The sequence below is a fragment of the Oncorhynchus kisutch genome, linkage group LG29 (assembly GCF_002021735.2).
Source record: "Oncorhynchus kisutch isolate 150728-3 linkage group LG29, Okis_V2, whole genome shotgun sequence".
Classification (NCBI taxonomy): domain Eukaryota; kingdom Metazoa; phylum Chordata; class Actinopteri; order Salmoniformes; family Salmonidae; genus Oncorhynchus; species Oncorhynchus kisutch.
Window position 1 is genome coordinate 9,804,500 of NC_034202.2, and position 20,015 is coordinate 9,824,514.

At 42.4% G+C, this 20,015-nt stretch overlaps 2 protein-coding genes across 4 annotated transcripts; both read left to right on the top strand.

The window, feature by feature from the left end:
• Positions 1 to 840: 840 nt before the first annotated feature.
• On the top strand, positions 841 to 6,012 carry LOC109880106 (tubulin alpha chain, testis-specific). 2 transcript variants are annotated; one of them, XM_031808923.1, is made up of 7 exons: positions 841 to 2,036; positions 2,160 to 2,287; positions 3,142 to 3,364; positions 3,462 to 3,610; positions 4,696 to 4,848; positions 5,016 to 5,543; positions 5,652 to 6,012. In XM_031808923.1, the coding sequence occupies exons 3-7, from the start codon at positions 3,244 to 3,246 to the stop codon at positions 5,946 to 5,948; spliced, it is 1,248 nt and encodes a 415-aa protein (XP_031664783.1). In that variant the 5' UTR covers positions 841 to 2,036; positions 2,160 to 2,287; positions 3,142 to 3,243; the 3' UTR covers positions 5,949 to 6,012. The 2 variants fall into 2 exon arrangements, with proteins under 2 accessions (XP_031664783.1, XP_020327939.2); XM_020472350.2 differs by lacking the exons at positions 841 to 2,036; positions 2,160 to 2,287 and adding an exon at positions 2,726 to 2,879.
• Positions 2,785 to 20,012, top strand: LOC109880105 (tubulin alpha chain, testis-specific). 2 transcript variants are annotated; one of them, XM_020472349.2, is made up of 6 exons: positions 2,785 to 2,879; positions 17,083 to 17,305; positions 17,422 to 17,570; positions 18,699 to 18,851; positions 19,024 to 19,551; positions 19,653 to 20,012. In XM_020472349.2, exons 1-6 carry the CDS (start codon positions 2,877 to 2,879, stop codon positions 19,947 to 19,949), a joined length of 1,353 nt encoding a protein of 450 aa, XP_020327938.2. In that variant the 5' UTR covers positions 2,785 to 2,876; the 3' UTR covers positions 19,950 to 20,012. The 2 variants fall into 2 exon arrangements, with proteins under 2 accessions (XP_020327938.2, XP_020327937.2); XM_020472348.2 differs by lacking the exon at positions 2,785 to 2,879 and adding an exon at positions 16,774 to 16,936.
• Positions 20,013 to 20,015: the final 3 nt, after the last annotated feature.

Sequence of the window (20,015 nt, forward strand, 5' to 3'; positions counted from 1 at the left end):
TTCGGGTATGTTTCAATGTTAAACCTAATGAAATGCCTCGTTCTTTTAGGTGTGAGTTCAGTACTATATTCATTAACTAATTTCAAGTTCTGTGGCAAAGTTGGAGGTACTTCATTGTAAATAGATGGGCTGGTCACAGTGTAATGGATGTACATAAGACATTGCAGTCAAGGGATGTCTGTAAATACCTATGGAGGTAATTGACACCTTACAGCTACCACTTGTCTTTAAAAAAATAAAGATTAGTATACATAAAACCTGGAAAGATGTTTTCACAGTACTATAATAGCTATTCAGTGCCTACAGTAAAATGTCATTCATACTACAAGATGCCCCTGTAGACCAAGCTGTAACTCACTGCAGATTGCATTTACCATTAAGGTAATTTGTCAATAGATTAAAGGTAATTATTCTTAATGCTTATATGCAGCTCTAGGAAAATTAAGAGACCACTGCAAAATTTTCTGGTTTAAAAGAACATTTTTGTTCAAACTACTGACAATTCACAGTGAAATTGTGGCAGATCGGTGATGGTCTGGGAGTGCTTCAGCCAGGCTGGAATCGGGATTTGTTTTTGTGAAGGGCCGTTATCCTGGAAGAACTTGCTTGCTTCTACTCTGACAATGTTCCCCAACAAACCCGGGCTGCTTGAATTTTTGCGCCCAGGAGTTACCTAGTCACACAACATTGTGAGAGACTGGTGGAGAACATGCCAAGACACATGAAGCTGTGATTGAAAATCAGGGCTATTTTCTTTGCATTATTTAAGGTCTGACAACTATCTTGTCATTTTGACCAGTTGTAATTTTCTGCAAATGCTCTAAATCACATTTTTATTTGGGAGAAATGTCAGTTGATAGAACAAAACATTTTTCATTTTACCCAAACCCCTATAATAAAATCAGAGAAACTGATAATTTTGAGGTGGGCTCTAGATTTTTCCCAGAGCTGTAGATGTTCAGTAAGTCCAGTAGACATGAGGGCTTTAACCCCAGAAATGCTCACCTCGAAAGCCCCTTGCATTATGAAGAGCAGGATGCAACTGGACTGAGGGGAGATGCATGTAGACCATGTCAACTTCCTCCAGCCATAGAGACAATGCATTAGTTATATATACATCACTTTCACTACCATTGTTTTGTACCCTATTCCATGTAAAATGGTCATTGTGGTATAGGTAAACACCCATCCATTATGGAGATCTGTAATCCCTGGCAGTGAACCTGAAGTAGTAGACTTACTCGTGCTGTGTAGATACCTGCATCTGAAGAGAAGCAAGGAGAAGTGAGCACAGTCCATCTCATAGACACTGACTAATGTTAACTGTAGCTAGATTCAGTGTGTAGATTAATTTGGTCACTGGTCAGCTTATTCATTACCTGTGTTTGGTATGTAGGCTGTGCAAATGTTGGTGGTGACTTTTGTTGTAGACCAGGGAGGTTTTGGTATTGAGGGGTCCTACGACTCCATCAGTCAAAACAGCGGAGAAGGACGCATTTGGTCTGTTAGTGAATTCAAAGATTAATTTAAAATTCCTTATATGAAGCAAACCAGACTGCACCATACATTTTTTGTAATTTTTTTATGGATAGCCAGGGGCACACATTATTTACAAATTAAGCAAGTGTGTTTAGTCCTCCAGATCAGAGGCAGTAGTGATTACTGCGTGAATTGCACCATTTCCCCGTCCTGCTAACGAGTACTTTTGGGTGTATGGAGTAAAAAGTACATTATTTTCTTTAGGAATGTAGTAAAGTAAATATAAATAGTAAAGTACAGATACCCAAAAAAACAACTGACGTAATACTTTAAGTATTTTTACTTAATTATTTTGCTAGTTTATGGCTTTAATGATGTCCCATGTTTGACTGCTTTTAGTGTCTTAAAACTATTTAATTTGAGTGGTCTTTGTATCTGTATTTTATATTGTCAACTATTGTATCATTTGTGGAGTGAAACTTTGTTTATCTAACTCTTTTTCAAATGTTTTTTAATAGAATACCTGTTCTACAAACCAGATTGAACCCTATTGAATGGTAATCCCCAACACATTTGAGCTATGTTCTCTCCTCCCCTCACTCACTTTCTCTCCTCCTGTCTCACCCTCCTCTGCTTTCAAATGATGCTGGAAAATATGTTGTCTTTTCATTTTTATACAGATGAGTAGAAGAACATGGACAAGAACAACACACACATCCGAAAGATGATTTCATTTGAGCACTTTGTCCAGCATCATTATTGGTAACCCTGGACAAGTGCTATAGAGCAGTTTCCTTTGGGCTAGAAGGTAAAGCATGCTGCAGGACTAAAATAAGAGCTAGCCTTGACCTAGTAGGCTATTGCTGTTTCCAGTTCTTGGCCAGTTACAAGTTTACCTGTACGTTTTTGTCATAAATAAGAGTTTGTGTTTTTTCTTTGAGCTGAATCAAAAATAATCATCAATTCCAATATTGCCAGCTACACAAGTAGTGAATAGCAGAAGGAAGCACCTCACTGACTTGGGGAAAATTGATTTTTTTGCATTTGACCTAAAAAGCCCGCGCGGTCGTTTGAAAATGCAGGATTGGTCCAACCAAACATCCAAACTAGCCAATATAACAGCCGTAAATCAAGTTGATTTTTGAAACTTTATATGATGGTCCAATTGCAAAAGAGAAAAGATTGATTGACACATCATCAGTTTGAAATACACCCAATTGGGTTTAAAGGAAGGCGGGCTCATTCAGGGGCCTATATTATCGTGAATCAGCGATGTTTTTCAATTTTTTTTGTCAGTTAACCGTTAGAAGTTGTTGAACCAAGGTAGCCTAGCTAGCCAACTGTCGAACGCATTTTTGTTAAACATTAATTAGCTACAGATCTTACTTACATTCAACATGGTAAGTTTTCTGTCAGGAAGATGAGTGACAAACAAAACAATTTTGGTCAAATGATCTAATGGTAGCCAACTAGCTAACATTGGCAATATTTTTTTTTTTTACATTGGCTACCTAGCTAGCTAACTTAATATTAGCTACCTCGTAATTAACAATTCAACAATGATGTAACAGCTAGCTAAGTAACATAAACATAAATATGCCAGCTTTGACACATTTGTCTGAAGAGCTATAGCTAATTGTGTCAAGTGTTATTTCTCCACAGCGTGAGTGCATCTCTATCCACGTTGGTCAGGCCGGTGTTCAGATCGGGAATGCCTGCTGGGAACTGTACTGCTTGGAACATGGGATCCAGCCCGATGGGCAGATGCCTAGTGACAAAACCATCGGCGGGGGGGATGACTCCTTCAACACTTTCTTCAGCGAGACCGGAGCGGGAAAACATGTCCCCCGTGCTGTGTTTGTGGACCTCGAACCAACTGTTGTTGGTAATGATGACCATTTGCTAAAATATTGACATGACTAAGATTTTTTACATTTATTTTTCAAAATCCCCACTGAACTGTGTTCTGATTTTTTTCATAGATGAGGTTCGCACCGGGACATACCGTCAGTTGTTCCACCCGGAGCAGCTCATCACCGGTAAAGAGGATGCCGCCAACAACTATGCTCGTGGCCATTACACCATTGGCAAGGAGATCGTCGACCTGGTGCTGGACCGAGTTCGCAAGCTGGTTAGTAACAGCTTGCGAACTCATAGCGATGTTTTTCCAACGGCTAGTTATGTAACTTTACTTGCAAGCTACTTGAACAGGGTTGTAGACCAGTGAGGCCAGTCAGTCCCTAATCTAGTGTCTTGCACAGGTCAGATTTTTGGGATCTGCACCCCCGCGCCGTTCACATCAATGCCAAACCTAAACTGATATTCCACATCAGAGACTGTAATTGTTGGACTTAAAAAATACTGTTAAAACAACACAATCATATTCAAGTTTAAAAAAACAAAAAAATTGGTATAATAGAAAGATATGTGATCAAGAAAAAATTGTCCTGAGGTGGAATCTAGTTGATGATCATTGGGTTATAGGGTGCAAAAGGTGCCTACATTTATTTAGTAGGCTATTAGCTGGTAGCATTAGCATTTACCAGCCGCACAGGTTTAAGATTTTATATGGCCTGTGTGTAGTGTAAATGAACAAAAGCTGGAATTAATGTAATAATTATCAGATATTTAACTAGATTGTTGTAAACAAATAACTGCTTGCATTTTTGCAGGCTGTGTATCCATCTCCTGGGTTGTTGTCCTCAATGACTCCAAAATCCTTCCAAACTGGGGAATTTCACTATCATAATCTTTCTTTTTATTTCTCCTGTTACATTAGCCAATTTTGTGTGATCTAGGATTCAGGGAAAATAAACTTAGCAATGTATTGTCGAGTGGCGGAAGGGAACATAAGCTCTGCGCTTGGACAAATTAGGAATGTTTCAGCACTACACAAATAGGCCTACGAATGGACAGTTCCCTGCTCCACTCTCACTGCTTGGCTTGTATTCTAGGCCTGGCTATGTCAGCCTCACTGCTCAAGTAGCCTAATGGAATTTGCACCACAATTCAAACTTAAGCTCCTGTGGTTGTAAAGAACAAGTATTATCTTGACTTAAAAAGTTTGTCCCGCAGTATAATTGTTCTGAGCCGTGGGCTGAAAGAACATTTTATTTCCCACCGGCTGATTTTTTTTGCGGTCAACCGCAGCGAACCGTGAGTATCCAACACGATGCAGGGCTCTACCCTTACCCCTTGTATTCCCCCCCCCCCCAGTCGGACCAGTGCACTGGGCTTCAGGGCTTCCTGATCTTCCACAGCTTTGGTGGTGGAACCGGCTCCGGCTTTGCCTCTCTGCTCATGGAGAGACTGTCTGTGGACTATGGCAAGAAGTCCAAACTGGAGTTTGCCATATACCCCGCCCCTCAGGTATTTCTAAGGTTTAGTTGCTCACATGAATATTTGGAAGATTTCCACGTCAGCAAAATTAGTACTGTACTTTGTCCTTGTACTCAATACTTTTGTTTGTTTAATATGTACATTTTCATTATGTGTAACCTAAAGATGACAGGTCTACCTCTTGTGTATGTGTTCAGGTGTCCACAGCAGTGGTGGAGCCCTACAACTCTATCCTGACCACCCACACCACCCTGGAACACTCAGACTGTGCCTTCATGGTCGACAACGAGGCCATCTACGACATCTGCCGTCGTAACCTGGATATCGAGCGCCCCACTTATACTAACCTCAACAGGCTCATAGGCCAGATCGTCTCCTCCATCACAGCTTCTCTGCGTTTCGATGGAGCCCTCAATGTGGACCTGACTGAGTTCCAGACCAACCTGGTGCCATACCCCCGTATCCACTTCCCCCTGGTCACCTACGCACCTGTCATCTCTGCTGAGAAGGCCTACCACGAGATGCTTTCTGTGGCAGAGATCACCAATGCTTGCTTCGAGCCAGCCAACCAGATGGTGAAGTGTGACCCTCGCCATGGCAAGTACATGGCCTGCTGCATGCTGTATCGTGGAGATGTGGTGCCCAAGGATGTGAATGCTGCCATCGCCACCATCAAGACCAAACGCACTATCCAGTTTGTTGACTGGTGCCCCACCGGCTTCAAGGTAAACATATAATGGGTTTATTCATTCAGTCATCTATCTTCCTAAACCTTTTCAAGTACAATTGGTTAGATTATTCTACTTTTTTTGTTTTGTTCTTGTGCCCTGTAGGTAGGCATCAACTACCAGCCACCCACGGTGGTGCCAGGTGGAGATCTTGCCAAGGTCCAGAGAGCCGTTTGCATGTTGAGCAACACCACAGCCATCGCTGAGGCCTGGGCTCGGCTCGACCACAAGTTTGATCTGATGTACGCCAAGCGTGCCTTTGTGCACTGGTATGTGGGAGAGGGTATGGAGGAGGGGGAGTTCTCTGAGGCCAGAGAAGATCTGGCTGCCCTGGAGAAGGACTACGAGGAAGTGGGAGTGGATTCGGTGGAGGGAGAGGCTGAGGAAGGAGAGGAGTACTGAATCCTGACCTGATTGAAAAATGTTTTACTGTTGATTGGTAATTTTAATAAAAGTTCTGTTTTCAGTCCATTCTCCTGTGGATTTTTCCCCACATGATTTGCATGTAAGCAGGAAAATATACCTTATCTTTTCACAAAGTTATTCAATTAACAATTTCTGCACAGAATATATAACTCACTATGTCCAATTGATAGAACAAATGGAGTTCACTGGGACATTAGGCAGAGCACACATAAGTATCAGTTAAAAATATATATTGATTAAAAGGAAAATGGGTAAATCAACCAGTCTGCTAGTCTTTCAAGATCATTGTAAATTCCTATGGGGTATAAAACAGGTGTACAGTACCAGAGGGGCTTTTGAAAAGGCCTTGTTTGATTTGTAGATCATGTTTAATATGAATAACCAAAGTCTAAGATTAACAGGTTTAGGAGATCTTATATGTTTTGTTCAATGAGATAATAGCAGTCATTTAACATTACCTTGATGAGTTATGAAGCCTTTAGGTACTTTTTTTTAATAACAAATTCTTCAACATTCAAAAAAAGTGACATTAGCTGATGCAGATTACCTCGGGGAAAAAATGAGATCTTCTTAGTCTGTTTAACAAAGACCTTATTTTCGGTATTTATCTAAAAACGCCATTTGTTTTCTTAAAAGGCTTTGTCCAACAAACCATGGTGGAGTTGGTGTCTACAAAAATACGCCATTACTATTTCTCACGATTGCGAATGTACCCATAGGAGCAAAGCAGTAAGTGTTCCATCAGTCTGCTGTGATTTGTTGAATCAATGCAACTAGCATTACAAATACATTCCATTGCATGAGCCACATAAATTGTCATAATTTAAAGGGGAATGGAAACACTGATTTAGAACATCAGCTAACTAAATCGTCATATTGGCATTGTTGCATCACTGGCAGGAGAGAACATTTTGGAACTCCCCAAAAATTGTTGAATTTCCCAAGTAGCTCTGAGTCTGAGAATTAGTTTATTACAGATAATTAAATAATGTTAGGGAGTTAATAAACCTACTGAAACCGTTCATATTTGAGCCGCTCGTTGCCCCTGATCAAAGAGTTTATTTAACCAGGCAGGCCAGTCGAGAACAAGTTCTCATTTACAACTGCAACCAGGCCAAGATAAAGCAAAGCAGTGCAACAAAAACATCAACACAGTTACACATACAAACGTACAGTCAATAACACAATAGAAAAATCTATGTACAGTGTGTGCAAATGTAGAAGATTAGGGAGGTAAGGCAATAAATAGGCGATAGAGACGAAAATAATTACAATTTAGCATTAACACTGGAGTGATAGATGTGCAGATGATGATGTGCAAGTAGAGATACTGGGGTGCAAAAGAGCAAAAAGATAAATAACAATATGGGGATGAGGTAGTTGGGTGTGAAATTTTCAGATTGGCTGTGTAAAGGTACAGTGATCAGTAAACTGCTCTGATAGCTGATGCTCAAAGTTAAAGGAGATATAAGTCTCCAGCTTCAGTGGTTGTTGCAATTCGTTTCAGTCATTGGCAGCAGAGAACTGTAAGGATTGGCGGCCAAAGGAGGTGTTGACTTAGGAAATATACATGCTGGAGCGCTTGCTATGGGTGGGTGTTGCTAAGGTGACCAGTGAGCTGAGATTAGGCAGGGCTTTACCGAGCAAAGACTTATTGATGACCTGGAGCCAGTGGGTTTGGCAACGAATATGTAGCGAGGGCCAGCCAATGAGAGCAAACAGGTCGCAGTGGTGGGTAGTATATGGGGCTTTGGTGACAAAACGGATGGCACTGTGATAGATGACAGAGTATGAGTGTGTGTGTTGTAGAGAGATGGCAGCGATACAGCAGAAAATCCCAGCGGATGGTGGCTGTATTACATCCAGTCAGAGGTTCAAATCAAATTTTATAGGTCACATACACATGGTTAGCAGATGTTAATGCGAGTGTTGCGACACGCTTGTTCTTCTAGTTCCGACAGTGCAGTAATATCTAACAATTTATCTAACAAATTCACAATGACTACCTTATACACACAAATGTAAAGGGATGAATAAGAATATGTACATATAAACATCGCTCATATGGATGAGCGATGGCCATGCGGCATAAGCAAGATGCAGTAGATGGTATAGAATACAGTATATACATATGAGATGAGTAATGTATGATATGTAGACATTATTAAAGTGGTGTTATTTTAAAGTGACTAGTGATACCTTTATTAAATCCATTATTAAATGTATTATAGTAGCAAGAGATTTGAGTCTGTATGTTAGCAGCAGCCAGCCACTCTATGTTAGTGATGGCTGTTTATCAGTCTGATGGCCTTGAGATAGAAGCTGTTTTTCAGTCTCTCGGTCCCAGCTTTGTGGATAGGGGAGCGCTCCCTCTGCTGTTTCCTGCAGTCCACGATCATCTCCTTTGTTTTGTTGATTTTGAGTGAAAGGTTATTTTCCTGACACCTCACTCTCGTCGTCGTTGTTGGTAATCAAGCCTACCACTGTAGTGTCGTCTGCAATCTTGATGATTGAGTTGGAGGCGTGCATGGCCACGCAGTCATGGGTGAACAGGGAGTACAGGAGAGGGCTGAGAACACACCCGGGCCCCGAGCTTAATGACAGTTTGGAGCGTACTATGATGTTAAATGCTGAGCTGTAGTCAATAGAATACATTGGTATTCCTCTTGTCCAGATGGGATAGGCTCCTGTCAGTCTGTCTGGATGGCAATGTATTTCTTGGACTTGCCACTAATTCTTATCAAGGACTTCCTTGCAGAAGATGTATTTTTTATATATAAAAAAATAAAATAACTGTGAGTGCACAACATTAAAAAAAAATATATATATATATATTATCTTTTTTTAAATTATGAACACAACAAATACAAAATAATAGTTTACTCGACCAGTCAGCAGCCGAGATACCAGTTAAATAATTTGTCAAATTTAGCTGGATTATAAATGGTTTAAGGTTTAATATCAGTAGTGGGTAGGTGTTTATCATCAGCGCTGTTTGGCGCGTTAGTAACACATGTAACGTTTGATTAAATGACCGGAGTCCGAATCGCAGACAGTATCATGATTCATGAAATCTCATTCTAACCAATAATGGGGCGTGCTCATTATAAATACATTGTGATTTAGTTTCGGATTCAGGCGAACTTTTCTCATGCTTTTGGTTGCAGAGCGTGCATGCTGGCAGTTTATCGCCAGTTCACCCTATGGGTACAAGAGAGAATTGGACGAGGTGTACGGTATCTCATCCCTGCGTGTGTGTCGTTTCTTCCATAAAGCGCGCATAGCCAGAAGCAAAGCCATTGAATAAACGTTTGAATAAAACAAGTTCATTTAGTAAATCTAGCCTAAAGACATAGACCTAATGCCTGCACCTTATGTAAAAATAGTATTTGTTAGCTTGTCCACTTTAACAGGTTCAAGCGTAACCAGATACACTTGCTTTGAAGATAAAACTACTTTCAGTGCGCACTAATCCCGTGTCCCTGTCGCTAGAATAGCGACTTCAACTAGATTTGGCTGCCATCTATTTGGAAAGGAACGGTAACTACACTGGGCAGTTGGCTGAGTCAAAGTAGACTTTAATAATATATACCATTTAGCAGACGCCTTTATCCAAAGCGAACTGGGTAGATGGTAGTGGAAACAGATCATAGAAACAGGATTACAATTTTGATATCACGGATGGTCAGTCCTTGCATCTATAGCTCTGTCTACGCATTTGACAGAGCTTACATTTCTCCAGACACATCCCTCAGCTTTTTACCGAAAGAGGAGTAGGGAGACGTTGTTATTGTTTCTACTGCGGATTGCCACTTTATGAAGTTAAAATGCAGATTAAATACACACCAAAATACATTACAGATACTATTAAAATGTCCCAGCACTCAGACAGTTAGTGAATACACAGCATCAAGCACAGCAGACAATCAATCAAATGGTTTTTTTATATATCTTTTTTTACAAAAGCCCATTTTACATCAAAATTATAGAGGGTGCAACAGTTCAACACCTCAGGAGTAAATGTCAGTTGGCTTTTCATAGCTGAGCATTCAAAGGTTGGAAGAGAGAGTTGAAACAGCAGGACCGGGACAAGGTTTTTATCTGCGGAAAAACTATTCCACTCTGATTCCCTTTATGAACAGGTGTATCTTTGAATTGGCTGTTGAATGGCCTGCTCCTTTCCCATTTTCGGAACGCCATCCCGGTACCCCAAAGTGATCGATAGTGTATCTTGGCTCGCACTGTGATGATTGTGATTCTGAGCTCTCAGGTTCATACAGGGAGTTAGGGTCTTCACTGATCTCACTCTCCGTCAGCTCCATCTGTGGCGTATAGGGGTTGTATACTGATGGTCGTGAGCGTAATCTATCTGGGCCCCGAGCTCTTTAGTGATGGTCCCGGTGGACCACTTCTCCACCCACAGCACAGGAACACTCAGCACCCAAGTGTCAGTTTGGCTGCTCTAACTGTTCTATCTGGATTTACACTAGTGTAAACGTTTTTCTCCTGTACACACACACACACACACACACACACACACACACACACACACACACACACACACACACACACACACACACACACACACACACACACCTTCCTATAATTGTGAGGACCTTGACACAGGACCTTCAGATGAGGACCATAATTTCTGGTAAAATTGGGAACAAACAGACACCTCATTCCAGCCCAAAGTGGTCCCATAAACCCAGATTCAAAACCTGAAAAACTGGTTAAAGAGGTTAAAGTTCAGCTTCTATCCCAGTTCTATCTGCCTGTTAAATCATTCTTTAAAAACATAACTGAACCTTTTATTTTATTTTATAATCTTTCCACTGCATTTTATATTGACGTTCTTATGATATATTTGACTGTTTATGTGTATGTTCCACAGGAGGTTGGTGGGACCTTAATTGGGGAGGACAGGCTCGTTGTAATGGCCGGAGTGAACGGAACGGTATCAAATACCTGAAACACATGGTTTCCAGATGTTTGATGCCATTTCATTCTCTCCGTTCCAGGCATTATTATGAGCCGTCCTCCCCTCAGCTGCCTCCACTGGTATGCACTTTCCTATATGTGAGAGAGCTCCTACAAGGAATTCCAATGCATGTATTACTTTTAGTACCTGCAAATGGAAAATAAACTACTTGAACTCCTTATGAGTGTCTGCAGATGACTAGGCCGTTGCCATCTGACAAAAGGTGAAAGCATCACAGGAATATTCTGCAAATGTTGATGAAGACGTAACTCAGGACACCCGAAACATGCAGTCTTTCCAAAAGACTCCCATGAAGTTATAGTGTGACGTTAAAGTAACATACTCAGAATCTACTGCACTTTGCTGTACTGTTTTTGATGTTTCCTCTGTTTAAACATTTCAACTCTTACAATAACACTGTTGAAATACCAGTAGTCTTTTTAAAATATTTTTTAATGTCTTTCAGGGTGAAAAACGAATTGTACATGAATATATTGTAGTTTTCATAATAAAACATACTTGAAACAAGAAAAAAGCATGTTAATTGTCAAAACAATTTTGTTATCGATTTTACATTGCCTCTCCCAGTCACAGGTTGACATTTGTCATGAATCTTGCCCTGGAGGCAGAACTGCGCGATTACTTCTAAATATGCCGGCTGCAAAGTCGAATATTGGCTATATCGTAAACATTTATTGAAAATCATTTTTTTTTATGGTCTTAATTTAAGTTAAGGATTAGCAGTGTGATTAAGGTTAGGTTTAAAATCAGATTTGATTACTTTATGCCTGTGCCAGCTAGTGACCACTTTGAAGAACTGCCTCTAGGGCAAGATTCATGACAATAAATGCCAACCTGCCTCCCAGTCATCCTCTCCGTATCTTTACAAGGCTGCAGAACATGCAAGCTAGTGATGCCGGGGTTGTCTCATAACCCACAGTTCCCAGACGGGTGGGTGGCATGCAGGTTGAATAAAGAGAAAACAATACACTGTGTACAAAACATTAAGGACACCTGCTCTTTCCATCACAGACTGGCCAGGTTAATCCAGGTGAAAGATAGGATCCCTTATTGATGTCACTTGTACATCAAGGGGACAGGACAAGTTAAAGATGGATTTGTAAGCCTGGAGACAATTGAGACATGAATTGTGTGTGTGCGCAATTCAGAGGGTGAATGGGCAAGACAAAATATTTAAGTGCCTTTGAACAGGGTATGCTAGTAGATTATTGCCAGTTTATATTCATAAATAAAACTTCACCAAACACATTCAAATTAATAAAAAAATTAAATAAATAATTTTCCCATCTCAAGAGGTTCAATAAAATAAATACTATAATAAGTGCCAAATAAAGTAACGGTTGCCCATAACAGGGTTTTATATTAAATCATGCATACATTCCGTGTGACAGGGGGAATGGAAGCGTGTTGCGTGCAACAGGAAGTGGCAATTGAATGCAAGCTTAACCCAAAAAATGAAATTGCAATTGTCTCTGGGTAACAGGGTTAACGTGTTATGCTCGACACACTGTTTTCCACCACAAAAAATAAAACACATTAAAAAAAAGAGCAGAACCAGATCACAAGCTCAACAATGACCTGCATTTTGGAGATATGTCTAAAAAGCTTTTCATCTTTTACAACTCACCTGTGTGAACTTCATCGCATGTTAGCCTTTTACTGGCTGCGGAGAGCCTGTTATTTTCTGTTCTCCATGGCCTGAGTGCTGCCCCCAAATACGGCCACCCCTGCTTGGACTCGGAGTGCCCCCCGCCTTGATGGAGGCCTCCTTGTGCACCTGTTAACCTGAAACAAGCTCTGTGCACCTGGTGATCCGCCCGCTTTTATCCGCTCAGAGACTAAGTCCCCAACCCAACCTCCACAGCCCAAGTGCTGCCCCCTACTCTGAGTGCCCCTCACCTTGGGGAATGCCTCCTCGTGCACCTGGTGGCCTTTTAACTTCCACAGAGAGTCCCAACCTGACTCCCAGTCCCATCAGAGGACGGGCCCGGGAGGATGGGCAACCACCACCTAGTCCCCTACCTATCCAGAGCCCAATGTCAATGTCTTATGCCTTCTACTCACCTGCCGCTGGCCCTTCTCCGTGCACCTGGTAACCCGTAAGTAAAAAAGGAGGATGGTGGAGGAAGACGCTTCTGTCCCTGACTTTTAATAGATCGCAGCGAGTGAGCTGCTCTGCTACGTATGAAACCCTGACCCAGAATCAGGTCGTCTACGAATGATTTAGCACCAGGTTCCCCACAAACATGCGGTGCGCATCATGAGAGGGGCAGCAACTCATCTGGCTACACCTCAACCCTGTCACGAACGGCTCTACTCGCCTGCCAAAAGAGGCATGTCTCTTCACAGTGTCAGACTAGAGTCAAGCTCAACAGGGTCTTCTTTCCCTGCTGATTCCATCAAGCCCGTTCCCTTGGCTGTGGTTTTGCTAGATACAATGGGGCAAAAAAGTATTTAGTCAGCCACCAATTGTGCAAGTTCTCCCACTTAAAAAGATGAGAGAGGCCTGTAATTTTCATCATAGGTACACTTCAACTATGACAGACAAAATTAGAAGAAGAAAAATCCAGAAAATCACATTGTAGGATTTTTAATGAATTTATTTGCAGGGGACAGTAGGGACAGTGGGGATCTCGTTCATCCATTCATGCGCTTCACTAATTAGAATTCACCAGATCACAAAATGGACCCAGTCGCTAAGTTTATGGGTCATGATATTCGCGTCCCCCATGAATATTATAGGCTATCTGAGAACACCATGCAGCTTGCCAAAGTTAGCAAATTGCCGATAGCAAGCAATAGAAAAGGGACCACATGCATACTAAAGCAAGTCTTTGGATCAGATCGACTTAGATACAGATGAAGACTCAAGAAGACATGGAAGCAGGATCAGCGAGTGTTGTTCAGAACTCACTCAGTCCGGTAAGTTGGTGACGGTAGATTGGCTGCTTTCGTAAAGCAAGGGGAACGCTGTATTGTCGTTACTTGCTAATATGTGAATTTTGTTGTTACCGTTATGTATGTGCCATCTTTTTGTGTTTTTCAGGCAAGCCTGAGAAAGAACTAAAAAAATGCACTACAGAGTCAAGACAGAGCCACCAGAAAGAGCCCCAATAATACTTGGACGCAGGATCAGAGAACAGCGAGGGTTGTTCAGAACTCAGTCAGTCTGGTAAGTTGGAGAGGGTAGACTTTGAGGCTGCTTCCCTGACATGAAGCCCCCCCCCCCCCCCCCCCCCCCCCAATTGTGTTGGAACATCATGTTAATTTGTTTTAATATTTTTATTTGTTTGCGATTAGGTTTTGAAGAGAATGACTCCTCAACCCAAAAGGCCCTGGAGCAGCTGTGAGAAAGCTTAGACTGTGAGCAGAAAAAAGCAGGCGGGTCACCAGGAGCACAGAGCCTGTTTCGGGTTACCAGATTCACAGAGCCTGTTTCAAATTCCCGCTCCTATAGACATCTTAGTAATTCCAGGGAGTAAGCTATAGACTCTCAGGCCCAGGGAGAGGGCAGGCAGGCGGGCAGGGAGTGTAGGCCTAGAGGCCAGGAGTCAGAGGTCACCAGGTCAATGGGGGCCTGCCTGGAGGTCAGGAAGGCCCCAGGGAAAAGGCTCAAGTGAATAGGTGTGTGAGTGACCAAAGAGCTATTGAAATTAGAATGTTTACAAAATTCATGTAAAATTGTGTGAGATGAAAATGGACAAACTAAAGGGTGTGCAATGTGTAGGGCCACCGAGTGTACATTCTGAACCTTTGAAGTCCGTAGGTCACATGACCAAGGAGCTATTGCAATTCAAATGTAAAAAGAAGTTTGGACTTTTACACTCCCTAATTAAACTAGGAATACAAAATGTTGCTCACATTTCCACGTTTATTAGCGTTGCAAATCGAATTAACGTCCAAATCGTGAAAATAAGACCTGCGCAATGTTGTGCGCAATTTTTCCAACATCATGACACTTATTTGGAGTCTGTGGCACAAGTGGTTTGAAAGCTATTGAGGTTTGAAAGTGCAAATATCCAACCTGAAACTGTTTTTACCTTAGTTCCCGAATCCCCCAATTGCCCCCCCAGAAAAATGTGCCTACATTTAGGCTTTTGTTTATGTGTATTTCACTCTGTTGAGGTATACATTGGAGAATAATGATTGTATGGATGTCAACCCCAATACATGTTGACGTCATCAATCAACTGCATTACAGTTAAAAACGACTTTGACTACCACCACCGATTTCTATATGCTAGCTATGCTACCAGCTTATACGAATGGGAGTTAGCATTTCGCAGTCACATTTCTTAACCTGAAAAGGGACAGCTTCCAAATGTTATGCTACGAAACCAGCCAAATATATCCATTTCGGATCACATTCGGGGACTGTTAAAATCCATAAATAATTATGGATTTGACAAAAATTCACTTTCCTAGATCAGATGGCCGCCTTTCGTTCCAGTACTCTGCTGCCTGTGACTGGAACGAATTGCAAAAATCGCTGAAGTTGGAGACTTTTATCTCCCTCACCAACTTCAAACATCAGCTATCTGAGCAGCTAACCGATCGCTGCAGCTGTACATAGTCTATTGGTAAATAGCCCACCCTTTTCACCTACCTCATCCCCGTACTGTTTCTATTTATTTACTTTTCTGCTCTTCTGCACACCAATATCTCTACCTGTACATGACCATCTGATCTTTTATCACTCCAGTGTTAATCTGCAAAATTGTAATTATTTGCCTACCTCCTCATGCCTTTTGCACACATTGTATATAGACCCCCCCTTCGTTTTCTACTGTGTTATTGACTTGTTAATTGTTTACTCCATGTGTAACTCTTTGTTGTATGCTCACACTGCTATGCTTTATCTTGGCCAGGTCGCAGTTGCAAATGAGAACTTGTTCTCAACTAGCCTACCTGGTTAAATAAAGGTGAAATAAAAAAAGATTGGTTGAATGTGCGCCAATCCAGCGTCCTTGCATTCCATTGACCTCTTTACAGCATTTACCTCACCGATCTCTTCCCAGTTAGTTCAACTCATTTTCGCGTCTTTGAAATCCCTACCATAAATATGTTTTTTATTTGTGACATTGTTCTGAAAGCCTTGCTTTCCAGTTCTCCATGTGTTGTCAACCAATCATGTCAATGCAGTGCAAAACAGAGCCCTCGCATTGTTATAAAATGCAAAATATGGGAGGAGCAAGGCGATTTGGCCTCTGCAATTGCATCACAACCTCTGTACAGAGCCACATTTCCAGATGAAGCATAAACTTCAAGCTAGCGCTCTGCAATAAAGTTAGAGAAACAAGTTGAGGAAAACGTAACTAAACAAAACATGTTTTAATATCACCTGAAGCAACATAATTATCCTGACTCGAATGACAGGATCATATTTTGCAATCACCCAGAATAAATGCGATCTCCATTTTGCGTTGAAATATATTTATGCCGCGTTCAAAACAACTGGGAATTCGAAAAAAAAGCAGGCTCCTACATGGGAATTCGATTTGAAGGGTCATCCAACTCGGAATTCCAACTATTTCCAACCTGAAGATCACTGACGTCGTATTTTTCCGAGTTCACGCGGCACGAGTGTCCGAGTTGGAAGACCGTTCAAATCGATTTTTCCCAGTCGGAGCTCGTTTATTTCAGAGTTCCCAGTTGTTCTGAACGCGGAATATGTTTTGTCTGTTCATTCGCGGGGCTCGGTGAAGACGTTAGGCGTAACGAAATGCTTCATACGTCGCATGACGTGAACGGAGCACGTCACACAGACAGAGAGACAGACGCAACCAATCGGGTTGAAACAAAGGCGGGGCTCATTCTGGGGTATATATATATATATATCGTTGTGAATCGACGTATATTTTCGAAACAATTGGGCAGTTGACCGTTTGAAATTATATAGTCAAGACCGACGTTTCTTAGCAAGCAATAATAACTGCAGGTCATACTTTCTAGAATCGAAATGGTACGTTTCATGTCGAGAGTAACTTTAGTGGCGGTGGCTAGCTCAACGGACGAACTCATTTTGGTCTCGCTAACGTTAGCTGAATTCCCTTGCTTTAGCTAACATTCATTAGCCAGTCAATATAATGATTTCATTTCTACCCACAGCGTGAGTGCATCTCTATCCACGTTGGTCAGGCCGGTGTTCAGATCGGGAATGCCTGCTGGGAACTGTACTGCTTGGAACATGGGATCCAGCCCGATGGGCAGATGCCTAGTAACAAAGCCATCGGCGGAGGGGATGACTCATGCAACACCTTCTTCAGCGAGACCGGAGCGGGAAAACATGTCCCCCGTGCTGTGTTTGTGGATCTCGAACCAACTGTTGTTGGTAAAGGACGAACATAAAGTTGGTATTCAGATGTTAATCTATGTGACGTTAGATAGCGAATGTAACTTGTATAAAAAAGGCCCGTTTAAGAAATCGCGCCTGAACTGTTTTCATAGATGAGGTTCGCACCGGGACTTACCGTCAGTTGTTCCACCCGGAGCAGCTCATCACCGGTAAAGAGGATGCCGCCAACAACTTCGCCCGAGGCCACTACACAATTGGCAAGGAGATCGTCGACCTGGTGCTGGACCGAGTTCGCAAGCTGGTTAGTAACGTTAAGTCTTTTTGTTACCCTGAACTGAAGCCGTCTGCTTTCAATTCCTAGTTGTGTAAGCTAGCTACTATAGCTGCGTAGCATTTTATGTTTTGGGGGGGAACAAATAGTTAGACTAACGTTAGCTTGTTGTATTGCATGGCTCTATGATTACCAATTTTACGAGGAGAACGTGTACGCTCAAGTTGAGAAATGTACTGTTGACTAATCACATTCCGTGCATATTTGCGCAACCGTGGAATTCAAACCGAGGCTGCAATGAAAACTAGTGGGACTGTTGGCATCAATATTGGGCGGGAACTACTTTTCTATTCAAGCCTAGATTGAGATGACCCGATGGTATTGGAGAAAAGATGAGGGGGGGAAAAAACGGACCCCTCTGACGCTGTACGTTAAAATATGACGTGCCATGGCGTAACGTACAGCACGCATAATTGCAACTCATTCTGTGTCGTATAGCCTCTCTCCACCAGGTGTAGCGATTCTCTCGCAGATTTAAAAACAAGGAAAGGACAGGGTGAGGGGGATACCTAGTGAATTGTACAACTGAATGCATACATTTTTGGGTCATCACTGCAAGCCAACATGACTCAAAAGCCGTGACAGCAGCTGTGTACTTCTGAAAACAGATGAGCATGCTTTGATGTTTCTACAACAATACATTGTATTACTAATAAGACTGTCTTAACCAAAATATCACAGATGAGACCCTTTAAGGGCAGTAGGTTACCGTGGTAGTGCTACTCAAGGCCATGTTTGTGCCTGTCAAGTGTGAGCAATGAGCGGGATTTGAAAATGGCCTTAACCAGTACTCCATATCCCTTTCTACCACCGCTAAAATCTGCTCCACACTTACACAAAACCTGCTCCAAATTTGCTCCATTCATGAATATCATAATTTAACTAACACCCATCTATGTGTGACTACCTGGACCTTCAAATTGGTTTTAAGTATTGAAACCAAACCACTAGCATTTGCAAATTCATACTTTTCAAATCATATGATGTGCTTGCACTGTGGAGCCTTGACCACCTGCCACAAAGCCTTCTTAGCCACAAATGGCAAATCTACCTGCGGTGGTTGTTAAACCTGTGAGGCCTGTCTGTTTCTCACCCCAGTCGGACCAGTGCACTGGGCTTCAGGGCTTCCTGATCTTCCACAGCTTTGGTGGTGGAACCGGCTCCGGCTTTGCTTCTCTGCTCATGGAGAGACTGTCAGTGGACTATGGCAAAAAATCCAAACTGGAATTTGCAATTTACCCTTCACCTCAGGTATGGCAGTGGTTTAATTTACTTGCTCACATTATTATTTGGTAGATTTCTACATTGGCAAAATCGTATTGGACTTAATTGTCCTGTACTCAATACTTTTCTTCTATATGGAGATGTTGATTATCAAACCGTGACACCAGATGACTGTTCTACCTCTTGTGTATGTGTTCAGGTGTCCACAGCAGTGGTGGAGCCCTACAACTCTATCCTGACCACCCACACCACCCTGGAACACTCAGACTGTGCCTTCATGGTCGACAACGAGGCCATTTATGACATTTGCAGTCGGAACCTGGACATTGAGCGCCCCACTTATACTAACCTCAACAGGCTCATAGGCCAGATCGTCTCCTCCATCACAGCTTCTCTGCGTTTTGATGGAGCCCTCAATGTGGACCTGACTGAGTTCCAGACCAACCTGGTGCCATACCCCCGTATCCACTTCCCCCTGGTCACCTACGCCCCCATCATCTCTGCTGAGAAGGCCTACCACGAGATGCTTTCTGTGGCAGAGATCACCAATGCTTGCTTCGAGCCAGCCAACCAGATGGTGAAGTGTGACCCTCGCCATGGCAAGTACATGGCCTGCTGCATGCTGTATCGTGGAGATGTGGTGCCCAAGGATGTGAATGCTGCCATCGCCACCATCAAGACCAAACGCACTATCCAGTTTGTTGACTGGTGCCCCACCGGCTTCAAGGTAAACAATCAATGGGTTTATTCATTGAGTGATGTTCCTGAACCTTTTCAAGTACAATTGGTTAGATTATTCTACTTTTGCTTTGTTCTTGTGCCCTGTAGGTAGGCATCAACTACCAGCCACCCACGGTGGTGCCAGGTGGAGATCTTGCCAAGGTCCAGAGAGCCGTTTGCATGTTGAGCAACACCACAGCCATCGCTGAGGCCTGGGCTCGGCTCGACCACAAGTTTGATCTGATGTACGCCAAGCGTGCCTTTGTGCACTGGTATGTGGGAGAGGGTATGGAGGAGGGGGAGTTCTCTGAGGCCAGAGAAGATCTGGCTGCCCTGGAGAAGGACTACGAGGAAGTGGGAGTGGATTCGGTGGAGGGAGAGGCTGAGGAAGGAGAGGAGTACTAAACCCTGACCTACTTACTGACCAATGTTTTGCTGTCAATTTTAATAAAAGTTCTTTGGTCTATTCTC